This window comes from Nomascus leucogenys, chromosome 15 (assembly GCF_006542625.1).
Source record: "Nomascus leucogenys isolate Asia chromosome 15, Asia_NLE_v1, whole genome shotgun sequence".
Lineage (NCBI taxonomy): Eukaryota > Metazoa > Chordata > Mammalia > Primates > Hylobatidae > Nomascus > Nomascus leucogenys.
Window position 1 is genome coordinate 38921928 of NC_044395.1, and position 14983 is coordinate 38936910.

Genomic DNA, 14983 nt, shown 5'->3' on the forward strand with positions numbered 1-14983 from the left:
TTTGCCTATAGAGTCCAGTTAAGGTCTCTTAAAAATTACGGAAATAAAAACAATCGGTCGCTGTCTGTCCTCGCCAAACTCAAAAAAGGCTAAGCCTTTTGTGCTTAAATACATACTCATCAGTAACTACTCTACCTTACACTGAACATAACTAAGCTAGGTTGTTCTTCTTGGGAATGTACTTGCAAGTTAATATTGCACTGCAACTATAAGGTTTTTAAAAAGACATCAGCTATACATTATAAATTAAGTCTAGTTTAAATCAATATAATTCTATTTATCCTAGCAAGGAATTTTTTCTTTTAAGGATCGTCTGATTTTTTATTTTACAGGAATAATGTTTGCATAATTTTAAACCCCATACATGAGATGATTGGGATTCAATCTCAATCAGAAAAATCCCTTTATGGTGTCCTTCTTATGGCCTTCCTGTATTCTAACAGAAAAATCCTAGCAGAAGCATTTCCCCTTTACCCAGCTCCTGTTCTCTTATCATAGTTCTATTCCTCCACACTCCCTTCCTGCTAGGCATGGGAATTTGAAAGGGCAGGGAAAAATCGGTAAAAGTTTGTCTTCTACTTGGGTAATCCAATACCACCGCATCCAGTAGTATATAATTCTTTTTGCATGTATATCAGTTTGCATGTATATCAGATCCTCCCCAATCCCTCTTCCATACCTCTTTCTCACTTTTCTCTCATTATCAGGTTCTCTTGTTTTCCTTGACCCCCACATTCCTGTCTCAATCATCCTCCTGGCCTCAGGTCCTTATCTCTTTCCTGAGACCCTCATGTTTAGTGTTCCCTCATTCCTCTTACACCTAGGATTTCTCCTCCTTCCCTAAGGGTCTGGTCCTTCATCCCTCCCACTTCACCAGACCCCCTCACCCTGGGAGCCGCCACCTCCCTTTCCCCAAGACCAGAGGTCGCGCCGCCGGACACAACCAGCACGGAGCGTTGGTGCCGGCGTCTGAGCGGCGCAGAGGGGTCTTCCCGCTGCCCAGCAGCCTACAGGCGCGGTGCACTCTGGGGGAACATGGCCGCTTCCGGTCTCCCTCCCGGGCCGGCGCTGGCCTGACTGCGGCCCCTGCCCGGAGCACTCCGCCCTCCGCTTCTCCCGCCCTGTAGCCGCGAAGACTGCTTCAGCCTTTCCCTTTGCTGCCCCTGCCGCGCGATGGAGAAGAGCTCGAGCTGCGAGAGTCTTGGCTCCCAGCCGGCGGCGGCTCGGCCGCCCAGCGTGGACTCCTTGTCCAGGTAACCAGGACGCCCAGGGCCCCGCCCAGCGTCCGAAGGGGATGGAGAGGGGCCGGGGACCCGCTGGATTGTTGCCCCAATTCGCGGATTCTGGTTTCTGAAGGCTACGCCGGAATTCCTTCCCGGAGACTTGGGAACCACTTCTGCCTCCCTCCCTGGGGCGTGGAGGCTGAGGAAAAGGAGGTTAAAACTCGCTGCTTCTCTATCGATTCCTCCACCTTTCATATTCCGATCTCGTTTTCTCCCCGATGGAGGTGGCCCCAGTTAATTACTTTCTCCTGTCTTTCATTCCCTCTCAAACCTTTGTAAGACCGTTTCCCCCGCCCCCATTCTTTTCCCCACATTTCCTGTCTTTCTCTGTCACTTTTTCCAAAACCATCCTAAAGTCAATCTTTCTTCCTCCACCCCTTCTTATGTCTTTGGTTTTTGGGTTCTTGCCCAGCCCTTTTCTCTCTTTTCATGGCTTCACCTTCTTAATTTCTTTCATGCTTTTCTCTACACTCTGATTTTCTTCTCGCCTCTCCTTTTGCTTAAATATGTAAATAAAAATGTCTCCTGTGCTTCTCTTTTCTAAATCTTCCAGCTGAAAGTCAGTATCAAGGAATCTGAGTGGTTTTTATCCCCAGTGATAGGTTTAAGAAAACAAAATGAGTGGTAGTTTTCTTCCTTCTTGGGCTACTGGTTCTCCAGGTTGTCATTTCTCTTGTAACAGATGGGAATTTTTTCCTGGAATTTTGAGGAGGACTTTATGCAGCTTTGCAGAGAGCTTTTATGAATATTAACTAGACGCGTTTTGGATGCAGTCTTTTTCTTTGATTTTAAAATAATGTAAGACCTGTATTTGCTTTTTATGCAGCCACGACGAAATCTGGTTCTTTTCCACTGAATAATAGTCTAATTGTTATTAGAGAGTGATTCGATAACTGCTGTGTGAAAACACACAATTTTCATTTTCTCCTCGAATCAGTTGAAGTGGCTGTATTATAATTCATTTTGGATTCTGCTAAATATGGGTAGTTATTGCCTTTTTTCCTATTGGTGTTCCGTACCTCACTGGGGAACCACTGTCTGATCCTTCATTCTAAATCGCCATATGCACTCATAGCTCCCTGCCCAGTCGTTTTTCAGAGTCTTTAATAAGCACACTATAATTGTTGGCTTAAAGTGCCTTTTCCACCAGGCTATAAGCTATTATACTTGAGGGCAATCTTAATCATCTTCATATCTCCAGCACTTAACATAGTCTTAGCATGTGATAGGTACTCACTAAATGGTTTTTTTTTTTTTTTTTTTTTTGAACTTGTAGCCTGAATTATCCAGGAGAGGAGGATTTTTCTTTGCAGTTTGATTATATATATTGCACGTTTGAGTCAAGTATTTTTTGAATTCTGTATTTATTGCTTTGAAATTTAGAAAGCTGAGGATTAACATGTTCAGTCGTATAATTCATTCAGAAAACAGGTTGGAAAATTCTCATTTTATGGGAAAGTTACAAATGACAACTATGCCTCAGAATAGAATAAGAGGCAACCAGTACTCTCATCCAAGGCAGGGAAGTTAGAACCACATGAAGCAGCATAGTATGTTGGAAAGAAGGAAGTACTGGAAGTTAGGAAGCTCCCATGCTGAAGTCTCTGGCTGAGCTAGCTCTTTGGTCTTTATCATTTAGACTTTTTAGTCTACAGTTTTCTCATCTTTTAAAATAAGAAGCTTGATCTAGAAAATCTGTAAGGTCCCTTGGAACTCTAACATTGTCATTTTTAAAATTTTAATGACAATACTAAGATAAATGCATTGATATTAATTTTAAAGATAATTCCTTTGCAAATAACCTTTGTTTTGGATTTTTGCAATTACACGAAATAAATGTCCTTTATTATTACAAACTAATATACCTAACGGTGCCACTTTAACATATTTATTTCCTAAAAAGAGAGCCCGGCAAGTTTAAAGTTTATATATGTATATGAACTTCTTTATAAAAAATTGTGTTACTGACAAAATTGAGAAAATTAAGTACTCCTCAAGAGAATTGTGATATAGTAGATTAGCCTCATCCTCTCTGGACAAAAATATAAGTATGATTCCTATTTTCCATAAGAGAATGCCAGCTTTCATTACTCTCCTCTGGAAGGTAGAAAAGTAACATTTACTTAATGTCTACTGTATGGAAGTTTCCCTGCTAAATTCTATGTATCTTTTATTTCATTAATCATCATACCTGTTTGTGGCACTCTCCTTAATCAGCAGTATGTAATGTATTACATTATAGACACTAGTTAGAAAGCTTAATTTTAAACAATCTAGGCTAACACTTCATCGCAGGCGACTCTAATACATTGCCAGTGTGGACTGCTGTGGTCTCATAGCTATGTTAAGTGTCTGTCTAGATTGTTTAAGTTACTTCTTTTGTTTCATTAGCCTTTGACAAAGCAAAATTATTGCTGTTTGGCCTATATTATCTCAGTTTTTGCAGAAATGATGCCCTTAAATTGTAATTTATTTTTATGCTTTCTGTTTTTATACAGAGGCCTAATTGGGAAACTGCCTTTGGAATTTGTTTTGATATCTCTGGCAGAATAATAGTTAATATTGTTAAATGTGTCACAGAATGTTTTTCACACATGGATTAACATAAATTTCTGCTGAGTTTAGCTACAAGGAAAATTATTTGTAGAAAAAATTATGCGTGCTCCTTGTTGGTTAGTAAGTGGTAACTACGTAACTGCATCTTTAGCTTAGTAAAACACTTTAGTCAAATTTATATCTGAAGGTGGTAGTATACTCATCTCTAATTTCTTTAAGTACTTTTATTATTACATGAACTCAAGTTAAATATTATGTGTTATGTTTAAATGTATTGATTAGATGTCTGAAGCCCTTTTGGAAAGTAGGAAGAATAATACACTAATCCATGTGGTTGCCCATTGTTTTTTGAAAATGACATACTTGGCCGAGCGCCATGGCTCATGCCTGTAATCTCAGCACTTTGGGAGCCAAGGTGGGAGGATCACTTGAGCCCAGGGGTTTGAGACCAGCCTGGGCAACATAGTGAGACCCCATCTCTAAAAAAGAAAGACTTTTTAAAATAAGTAAAAATATTTTAAAAAATGAAAATGACATACTCCATTGAAGTTGGATGAAGGGCCGTTGTGCAATCTGTAGTTCACAATAAACATGTGATGAGTCTTACTAAGTATCTGTAGTCATTTCAGAGTTCTCTTGTCTCCAGTTATGCCTTCTAGGTCATCATAGGTCTGATGCTTTTGCCCACAAAAGGGCAATTTCATTCTTCATATGATATCCAGATAGTAGTTTCCTAACCAGCTATAGTTTTGTCATCCTGCATCTTTAAAAAAAAAAAAAAGGTAACTGTCAGCTGGGCGTGGTGGCACGCACCTGTAATCCTAGCTACTTGGGAGGCTGAGGTACCAGAATTACTTGAACCTGGGAGGCCGAGGTTGCAGTGAGCCAAGAACGCGCCACTGCACTCCAGCGTGGGCAATAGAGTGAGACTCCATCTCAAACAAAAACAAAAAACAATAGTTGTCTTTGGTGAGTCCTGCTTAATATTGCCATACTTCAGTAAACTGTTCAGCAACTCTTGTATATCTTGCTGTTGGCCATTCTTCATGTATGTCTATCCCCACAGAAAGAGAGAGGGAGTTGTGGAAAACTTCACTTTAGCATCCTGATAATCTAGTTATATTCTGTAATTTTATTCTTGTTGGGTGTGCTCTGATTCTTGATATAAGTATGACTTTATATGATATAGGTAAAATAATACTGTAGGTCAGATGTGATCATAAGAGTAGGCCTGAGTCTCAGAACTGTAATGAGTTACACAGCAGAATTTGACATTATATTGGTAATAATCTGCCATCTTAGTCTGGTTTTCCATTTTTCAGTTTATACATTATTATAAAATGCACTGCTTTAGTGGGTTTCTTTGATTAGTTTGTATTGTGCATAATCAAATGGTAAGATATCTAGTGCCAAATAGGTGCTCAGTGAACATCTAAATAAAAGAATGTTGACGGAATGTTCACCACTGGTCTTGTTTGTTGTTCCCGTTCAAAGGATTAAAAAGGATTCCTTCTGTTGAATTTGGCCTGAACGCTTGCAATTTCAGGTCTAAGCTGAAGTTATTTTTATGGCAGACTCTGGGCATCTTGAGCTGATTTTACTGGCTGTATTATCTGTTCTGTGCCCAGTCCTATACACAATGAGGTTATATCCTCTTCAACTACCTATTTATCCATCTGCTACTCTTGATTACTTTTGCCCCTTTTGCTCTAACTTGTGTTGTTAGTCGTTTTCATTAATGTGTATTCTTGTCATCCTTCATATACCCTCAGGCTTTAGTTATTCTGGGTACCATACTTGTTTACCCCAGATCATTTTGGTTTTATCAATTTCTAGTATATAATTTCATTAGCATTGATGAGCATCTTATATTTACATTTAACTTCCATTAAAAAAATCAAAGGGGAGGTACACATACTCAAAGTAGTTCTCAACTAATTGCATTTCTAAATTGCATGCCTGCCTTAAAATTATCATCATTTGAAAACAGCAATTCCTAGATTTCTGTTTCCATGGATTTTGATTATACTTATAGCCTGAAGAAGTAGAAGAGTTTCCTGGATTTCTAAAACACATTTTGTTGCAAGTTCTCATCTTTAGTTTTAGCCTCAAGGTCACTTAAGAGTGATGTGTTGGAGGCCAGGTGCAGTATCTAACGCCTGTAATCCTAGCAGTTTAGGAGGCTGAGCAGTTTGGGATCGCTTGAGCCCAGGAATTCCAGACCAGCCTGGGTCACATGGCAAAATAAAAAGTTAGCTTGGCATGGTAGTGCATGCCTGTAGTTCCAGATACTTGGGAGGCTGGTGTGAGAGGATCACCTGAGCCTGGGAACGTTGAGGCTGCAGTGGGTTGTGATGGTGCCACTGTATTCTGGCCTGGGCAAGACAGTGAGACCCTGTCTCAAGAAAAAAAAGTGATATGTTGGTAGGAAATATGCTTTTATGTTGTTTTTCTAGTAGTGGTGATGGATTTGTGTAAAATCACACATTTTTACCCATTCCCTTTATCACTCTTGGCATGTCTTCTGAGACAGCTGGCAAGATTAGAGGTAGAAATTATAGCTGTAAAACAGAGTAAAGCTACCAGATTGAACCTACAACCTTGGCATTATTAGTAGTACCTTGCATCAAACATTGAACATATTAGACTAAAAATTACTTATTTTGGATGTCATTACTTAAAAACCCTCAAAGATCTAAGTTCTCTTAGATAAGAACCAATATTGGTCTGAAATAGTAATTATGTAGCTTTTCAGAAAGGACATATTTAAAGAATGCAAGTTGATAGTGAACCTGAGACTGGGTCCCAAATATATCTGTATTTTTCCTTTTTATGCTATTATCAATAATTTCCTATTAGTGTAGACCAGTAGTTCTCAAAAGTTTGGTCTCCAGGCCAGTAGCATCAGTATCTCTTTGGGATTTGTTACAAATACAAATTCTTGGGCCCTACCTTGGACCTAACTGAATTAAAATTTTAGGAGTGGAGCCCAGCTGTTGGTGTTTTAGCAAGCTTTCCAGGTGATCCTGATTGATGCTAAAGTTTGAGAACCACTGCCTTGGATCTTTTGCTAATTGGTGCCTTTTGTAATGCAATCAGCATTAGTTAAAACGAAGTTAAGGTCTATGTTAGAAGTACTGTAAAACTATTACTTGAGAGCATTTTTGTAAAAATGTTGACTAAAGTAGTAAAAGGTAAAAGTCATCTCTTGTTGATTTATTAGATTTGATTTCTAGGAAATTTCCTAAGGCATTTTTCTTTCTCAGCCATGGGTAACATAAAACAAGAATATGTGTTTTAGGTTTTTTCATAAAAATAGATTCTTAGTGAGAAAGATTAGTGGAAACAAGCATTTATAAAAAAGGTACAGTTGACCCTCGAACCACATGGGTGTGAGCTGTTCAGATCCACTTTTATGTGGATTTTCTTCTGCCTCTGCCACCCTTGACACAGCAAGACCAACCCCTCCTCTTCCTCCTCAGCATGTGCAACCTGATGAGGATAACAAACTTTATGATGACCCACTTCCACTTAATGGGTAGTAAATGTATTTTCTTTTCCTTGTGATTGTCTTAATATCATTTTTTTCATTGTTAGAGTTCAGTATATTGGCATGCAGCCTGAAATATGTTTTGATGGGCTGTTTATGTTATCCGTAAAGCTTCCAGTCAACAGTAGACTATTAATAGTTAAGTCTGGGGAGTAGTTTGGGGAGTCAAAATTATATGCGGATTTTCAACTGCATTGAAGGTCAGCACCCTAACTCCTGTGTTGTTCGAGGGTCAACTGTGTTATGAACAAGTAATTCCAGGAGGCCATCACCTGAACTTGTAAAATTTGGATTATGCCCAGGGGAAGGAGATAACCTGGATACAGATGACCAGAAAGCAGTAAGTTTATTTTGGAAAGCTGCCAAGTTAATGCTATTGTATTCAAAATCGCCAGAGCCAAAGATTGCATGTGATTCAGGATTTGAGTAATGGAAATTCTCCAGATTTTAGTGTGGAATATTTTTCCTTTGTAAGGAAGATGGTTTTGAATATGTACAGTACTTGCTATCTTTGTGTCTACTGTTTGATTTAGTTAAATCGGTAGATAATAATTAAACACTATTAGAGGTGATAGTCAAGGATAGGGAGTGATTTTAAAAACCTGCTTTCCACAGGAAGTCAAATTAAAAATGGAACTGTATAAAAAGATAAGGTTGGTACTAGATTATTAAAATAAAAAGGACTAGGGAAGATGCCTTCTTGAAAATAATAACTTCAGTTCCCTTTCCTGTAGCTTTATTACGCAAAACTAATTGTGCCTGTCCTTCCTAATATGTTTCTATATAGGTACCAATGTTGTCATTAATATAAACTGTTAATAAGCAAGCTTCATAATTCTTCCCTTCCCCAAGTACATAGGACCTATGGCCGTAATCACTGGTGAATAGTTATTCTTTCAGACTCTTACTTTGTATGAATAACTCTTGGGCTCTTTAAATATTTTCAGTCTAGAGTAAATAAGAGCAAATGCTTTGTATTAAATATGTTAAAAATTACCTGTAAAATATATTTTAATTAAAAATTTAAACACTGTTATTTGGAAAATTCTTTTTTTTTAAGTTATGCTTTAGGTTTAGCAGCACATAACAAAATACAAACTGACAGTGGCTTAATATAAGAGATGCTAAATTTTTTTTCCACATGAAAGCCTGGAGATAGTCAATACAGATCTAATATGGTGGATCTGAAGTATCAAGGACCCAGATTGTCTTACATTCCAGGGTTACCTCATGAACCAAAATTATTGTTGGAACTCTAGCGATTATATCTTCAGGAGGAAGGGAAGAAGAGGAGCATACTCTCTCTCTTTGAAGGTTACTTTTTTGGCAGTCACATGTCGTTTTTTTTAACTTACATCCAGTTGGCTAGAACATGGATGGTCCCATGGCCATACGTAGGTAAACAAGAGGCTAGGATAGGCAGTCTCATCTGTGAGGCCTTTGTGCTGAGCTAAATTTGGAGGTTCTGTCACTGAAGAATAGGAGAGAATGGGTATTGGAGTCATAGCAGCTTTTCCTCTTGTGTACAGATGAATCGTTTAAAAGAAAGACATTTTCCACCTAAAGTCTGCAATATTTCACTTATGCCAGAGACACCCTTAGAGTCGCAAATGCAATGACCAAAACAGAAAACACACTGAAAGAGAGGAGGTAATATATTGTTGCAGACCAAAAAACAGAACTGTATCTTGGAGCACTCTGAACTCTTGAGTTTAGCTTTCTATTTTTTTGTGTCTTGTCTTGGGTCAGATTTTTATAATCCTAGTCTGGAACCATAAAATGAAAGTGATACATTTAATAATGACAAGATCATTAAGTGATGGAGAAATAGAAATCAAAGGAAGAATGGATTGCCATGCTATATTATATTTCACTTGAAGAGCTCAAGGAATTGCACGGTAAAGTAGTAGCGTGGCCTACTCTGCTTACTTCCAATTTGACATCCATTTCCAAGCCATGTATCCATGTATTTTATCCTCTTCTAGAATGTTGCATCAGTTTCTACTTAGCTATTTTCTCTCATTTCAGTTGTAAGGATGTGGTTTCCATAAGGGAAATAAATAAAGCTGACCATTTTAATTTATGAATGCTTTTGCCAATATTCAGTTTGTTTGTGTATCTTTGACCTAAAGATTTTATTAAAAGTCCGGAGACATCTGTGTCTTATATATTCCTTTGTCATCTAACTGAAATATTAATATTTTAGGCATATAATTTCAAACATAAGGAGATTATAATTTGGACGTGAATAGAAGAGCATATGTATATAAGTCTCCTCTGGATTGATAAAACATTTATTCATCAGGCTCCGAGGATTTAATAGACATTAAGTCAGAAATATATCCATTTCTCTTCTCGGCAGAATTGCTTTTACTGATAGCAGCAAATGAGCAGTTGCTGAGATAGGGAGGAGGCCTTGTCTGGAGGTTATGCATTAGCAAAAGGGAAAATAACTGGCTGATGATGGGCTGGTGATTACAAGCCTTAATATTCTTGAGCTGAGCCAAGAAGCCCAGCAAAGTTCAAAAATAAAATTTTGTATAGTACGGATGTTCTCTGTTACCAATATTAGATAACATTCTTTTATCATAACCAAAGGCATTGCCTCAAAATAACAACATTGAAGACAAGCCTTGCTTTCCTAGTGGTAGACAGTTATAGTAAAAAATTAATAATATTAATATTAAACACAACAATAATATAAATAGCACATTTATTGCATGCTTACTATGCTGGGCGTGTTGCTACATTTCTTCTATGCATTTTCTCATATAATCCTCATAACTGTATAATTAGAGAGTGTTAATGTTTCCATTTTACAGAGAAGAAAACGGAAGATTAGAGAGGGCACCTTGACATGTGAATTCAGGTCCATTTGACTTCAGAGTCTGTGTGCTCTAAAGAACACACATGCCTGAAGATCTAGTGCCCCAGGTGCAGACCAAAGCTTTGTAGTTAGAGGGCAGTCCCAGGGCAGGTTGATTGGGTGGTAGCGATGAGGACACGAGTTTCCTCGACCTGCTATTTTGCTGGAGAAGGATAAAGATACAGTATACATTCACCAAGTGAGAGTTTGTATTTGGAGAGAATTTTCTTTACCTTTGAATTTTTTTTCCTTCTGACAGAAAATAGGATGTTTTTTTTCTTTGCCTGATGATTAAGAGGATAGTATCATTTCATTCGTTACCTGATGATTAAGAGGGTAGTATCATTTCATTCAAAAGAACAGTTTTACATTTTGAAGATCATATAAAGTATGAAGCAAGTAATTGCCAAAGCCTCCTCCCCACCACTCCCTGCCCTGCAGGCTTTGCACAATGATTTAGAATACTTTAGAGTTCCTTAAATTTCTGAATTCCCCTAAGTTCCTTTGTGTTTATTTACAGTTAATGTGTTAAGAGCCATTGACATTTGAAGATCATCAGAAGTGAAGATAAAACATCTCAAAAATTATAATGTAAGTGAATGGGAAAATGCAGATATAAAAATGGACAAAAGTTAATATTGCCAACAATATTTCTGGATTATATATTATCCCAAATGAAATTTGCACATATGAGTAACAAGTAGTTTCAAACTTCAGTTCCATTTCCAAGTCCCTGTCCTTAAAATTCTGTGTTCTCTTCTACTTGGGGAAAGCAGTCACTAAGTTTTAGTCATCCAGTTATTTTCCAACAGAATTCTTTTGGCATCCATGTTCTGTTTTCTTCCTTTTCCTCCTTAGCACTTTGCAGTTTGACTTGAGAAGAGGATGACAAGAATTCATGTTATATGCAAAATGTTGTAGATACTAAGGTCTTTGCTTTCCAGCTATTGATGTGTGTTGTGTATGTTATTCAAATGTAATTTTACTACTGTCTTGTATGTTTCTTAGCCAAAAATATGACCAGTTAGCTAGCCGCCTTCCTTTCTCTATTCTTTCTTTTTTTCTCCTCCTCTTTCCCTTCCTTTCTTTCTGTAAATAATTCTTTAACATCTACTGTGCCTTACACACTGTACTAGATTCTGAATTCCTAAAAGCTTGGTGCTGAAATGAATTATATCATCTTTTTATACTCTTAGAAGGATTAGAGATCACCAATTAGTGTTTTTCAACTATGGCTGAGGACCACCTATGTATTTCAGTCAACTGTGAACTTGGTGAGCATTTAACTTCCTAGGTTTCAGCGTGGACATTCTGAATCACTGAGGTGACGTTAGGAATCGGCATTTAACAGTTGAAGAACCACTGATCCAGATGCTGTTGGATGCTAGTGTACTTCCAAAAGTTTTCAGATGTGGAAATAGATCTAGAGAACTCTGATAATTTACCCCAAAGCACAATAAATGTTAGAGGGCCAGGAAAGGTTGTGGTTTTCCTCTGAGGTCATAGAGCTATTTAGTGTCAGAGATGATCTCCTAATTCCCAGTTCTAGACTTTACCATGTAGCATCATGATTTTTTTGCAGGGCCATATAGCTTCACTGTATTTCCTGTCTATAGAACCCTCTGCTTATACCATGTATAAGATTATAACCAATCTATCACTGTTGCTGAAAATAATAAGAGGACATATGGGTTATGTAAATGAAAAATGTACTGTTTCTTCATTTTTAGTCAGATATGTGACTCATTCTGGTTTTGAAATCATTGGATGATAGACTTGGTGAAGGAAAGAAAAAACATTTTTTTGTATCCATGATATTATTTCTACCTGGATTTAAGTTTTATGCTTACGAAAATGAGGATCTGATTTCATTTTGTGAGTGAAATAGTAGGTACAAATTTTATAGTGTTTTGCAAATAGTAGGTGCTTGATTAGCTATACTATGAACAGTTTAGTGTTAAAACTTTTCTTCATTTGTATTCTGTGAAGTACACTAGTTAGGAGTGATTTTATTTGCTTCATACAGAATCTGATGCTTTATATACCAAACCAGAAACTTTAAATAATTGAAATAATTTTATTGTATTTATAATACTATATTTTATAGTGGGTATTCACAAGATCTCTGAGGGACTGAAATCTATGAAGTATTTTTGAACTATAAGAGTTTGAATTAATTTTAGTATTGTATATATTTTATATTGTATTATGTATGGTATATTGATAGTTACTGATTTGTAACTTTATATTAGTAAATCTCTTTATCTTAATTTTGGAAATACTCTGTAATTCTCAAATTACTAGAAAGCTTAATGATGCAATGCCTTTTTTTAATATTTCAAGCCATTTTAATTCTATGATATTTTTAAAAATGTCATTTTAAAATAGCCTATTGATTTCTAAAACATTATTATATTTTTCAATTATAAATTTTCTTTTCATTAAAAATTTTTTTGTTCTTTTCATAACCATGGAAACAAGATTGTAGTTATAAGAGCTCTAGAAAGGAACCTTATCTATTATGTGGTTTTCTAGTTTATGATTTCCAACAACTAATCTGGTAAATAGGGAAGAGTATTCAAAATTAGGGAGAGATGTCCTTGGCAGGCATGGATCACTGAGTAATGTCAGTATTTTGATTTTTAGCTTAACCTTTCTGGACTACAAAGAGAAGTTGAATGCTTTACCTTTCCTACTGAGAGTTTCAACTTAGTAACTGAAAAAAAAAAAAAAAAAAAACCCACCTGTGTTAACTTCATTTATAAGACTTTGAAGTTTGTGCAGAAAAGTTGTATCTCATTACATTGAAAGGATAGTGAAAGATTAATTGTATAATAATCAGTTTTGCTTGTCTTGGAAAAACAAAATATATCTATCTAGATAACAAAAATAATGGATATATGACTGTCTAATTTTAATAATGAATTCAGGTTTGCAAGGTGGGGTGAGAAAATTACATGACAGATCATTTTTCAAGACATAAATTTCCATGTTTTCTATACTTGTCCAAGTAAAAGTGTTTGTTGAGCAAGTGTTTAGGGAATAGATCACCTTCTCTCTTTTAGTGTTTTTGCCTGTATACTTTAGTTTGGGATGGAAGGGTTAATTTCAGAGCTCTAATAATCTGACCAGTTTTCAGTTTAGTTTGATTCTTCTCTCAGTTAAGTGATATTTAAATAACTTTTTCCCTCTAGGCTATTTATAAATCTGTGTGTTTTCATTTGAGCTATCATCTGAATTTGAATCGGAGGTTTTTGAAGAGATTCTGAGAAGCTCCTTAAATGGGGTGCTGAGGCTGTGAGATTGGCGCTGGAACTCAAGGTCCTTCCTGCCCTCCAGTCCTCACGCCTGTCTCCCAGGGACACATTCATTTTCAGCAGAATACTTTGGCTTTCACCTCTTTATTTATTTAAATTTCCCGAAAAGTTCTTTGAAGAAACAATACTCTGGAGAAAAAACAGGCATGTAAATTATTTTCTATACAGACTGGTTGTTCAGACTCTGCTACATTATGAAATCATATGCCTGTGTTATATTTTGGGAAAATGTAATTAATAGACCTGGAAATAAATTGATAACTGTGCCCAGGGTCACGTGTACCTTAGAACCTTGGGATTTTCCAAACTAAGTGCCAACATGCACCAGTTGGAAGGCTGTCCCAGAGCTCAAATCCCCTTTGTTTCTCTGAAGAATACAACATGTTGTCTCTTATTTCTGTCAATCAGATGCCATGATGATCATTTATATCATCTTTTTTATCTTATGAATTGGTTAAGTTTAATGCAGGGTTCTGGCACAGCATTTTTAAACATAATTAAAAATTATAAATTAATTTGTTTTGGGGGGTTTGTTTTTCTGTTTTGAGGATCCTGCAAATATTCTGACAATAGGTCTTTTGTGTCTCAAATGTTTTATACACACTGCAGGCCTTTTATTATTTTTTTTAAATAAAATCTTCAACAGAATGACTAATAGAGCATAAACAGTGCTTATGATACTATAGTGCATTGTGTAAGTATTGAGAGCAAAATTTGCATTCCTAGAAAAGCTTGTTCACAATCAGAATATAGAAGGCATGCTTTAATGTTCTTGGGCAAACATGCTGTGTATGTGCTCAGGACATTACTTACAAGAAAATCACTTTTTAAAAATAATCTTTTCTTTCTACGGAATATTGAAGAAAAATTGAATTGGCGGCAAGAGTGAAACAGTTTAAGGCAAGTGGTTTAGATCTTATTGTAATGACTATGGTCAGTAGAAATGCAGCCTCTCCTAAATCTTCTAGAGGCATTTGTTTACTAGGATATATGAAAGGATAGATGACTTGAAGTTTCCAGGTTGTTTTCACTTTAGAGTATATACTCTAAAGTATGTATACTCTTTATATGTTTGTTCATCTGCATCTTTAATTTTCAGAAATACTTTTTCAATTTTACAAAAAGTATTTTTGTTGAATTATAAATATTAGATTCTGTTCATTGCTGTGAAGTACCTTCAGGTGTTGCTGTGATTGACAATAAAGTAATGATAATTCTATTAAAACTCGGCCAAACCAGTGGAGCCAGAAAGGGTCAATACTTTTCTAACAGTTACATTGAAAAATACTGGTGGTGAAATTGGTTTTGTGATTAAAGTTTTGGGTCTGTCTTCTGATTGACTATATAAAAAATCATGTAGGGTGTGTGTGTGTGTGTGTTTATATATATATATTTAAAAAAATTTCTCCCC

At 36.4% G+C, this 14983-nt stretch overlaps 1 protein-coding gene across 4 annotated transcripts in view; it reads left to right on the forward strand.

Moving 5' to 3' along the window:
* The first annotated feature begins 832 nt into the window (after positions 1-832).
* Positions 833-14983, forward strand: part of MTMR2 (myotubularin related protein 2) — a 95295-nt gene continuing 81144 nt past the window's right edge. Inside the window, exons 1-2 of one of the 4 annotated variants that reach the window (XM_030794672.1) lie at positions 1008-1253; positions 10776-10846. Coding sequence is in view for 1 of the 4 variants with exons in the window: in XM_030794671.1 (XP_030650531.1) it covers positions 1174-1253 (80 nt within the window). In the remaining 3 variants the exon portion in view is untranslated. Of the gene's footprint in view, positions 1254-10775; positions 10847-14983 lie in introns of all 4 variants that reach the window. The other 3 variants (XM_030794674.1, XM_030794671.1, XM_030794673.1) reach the window with 3 other exon arrangements.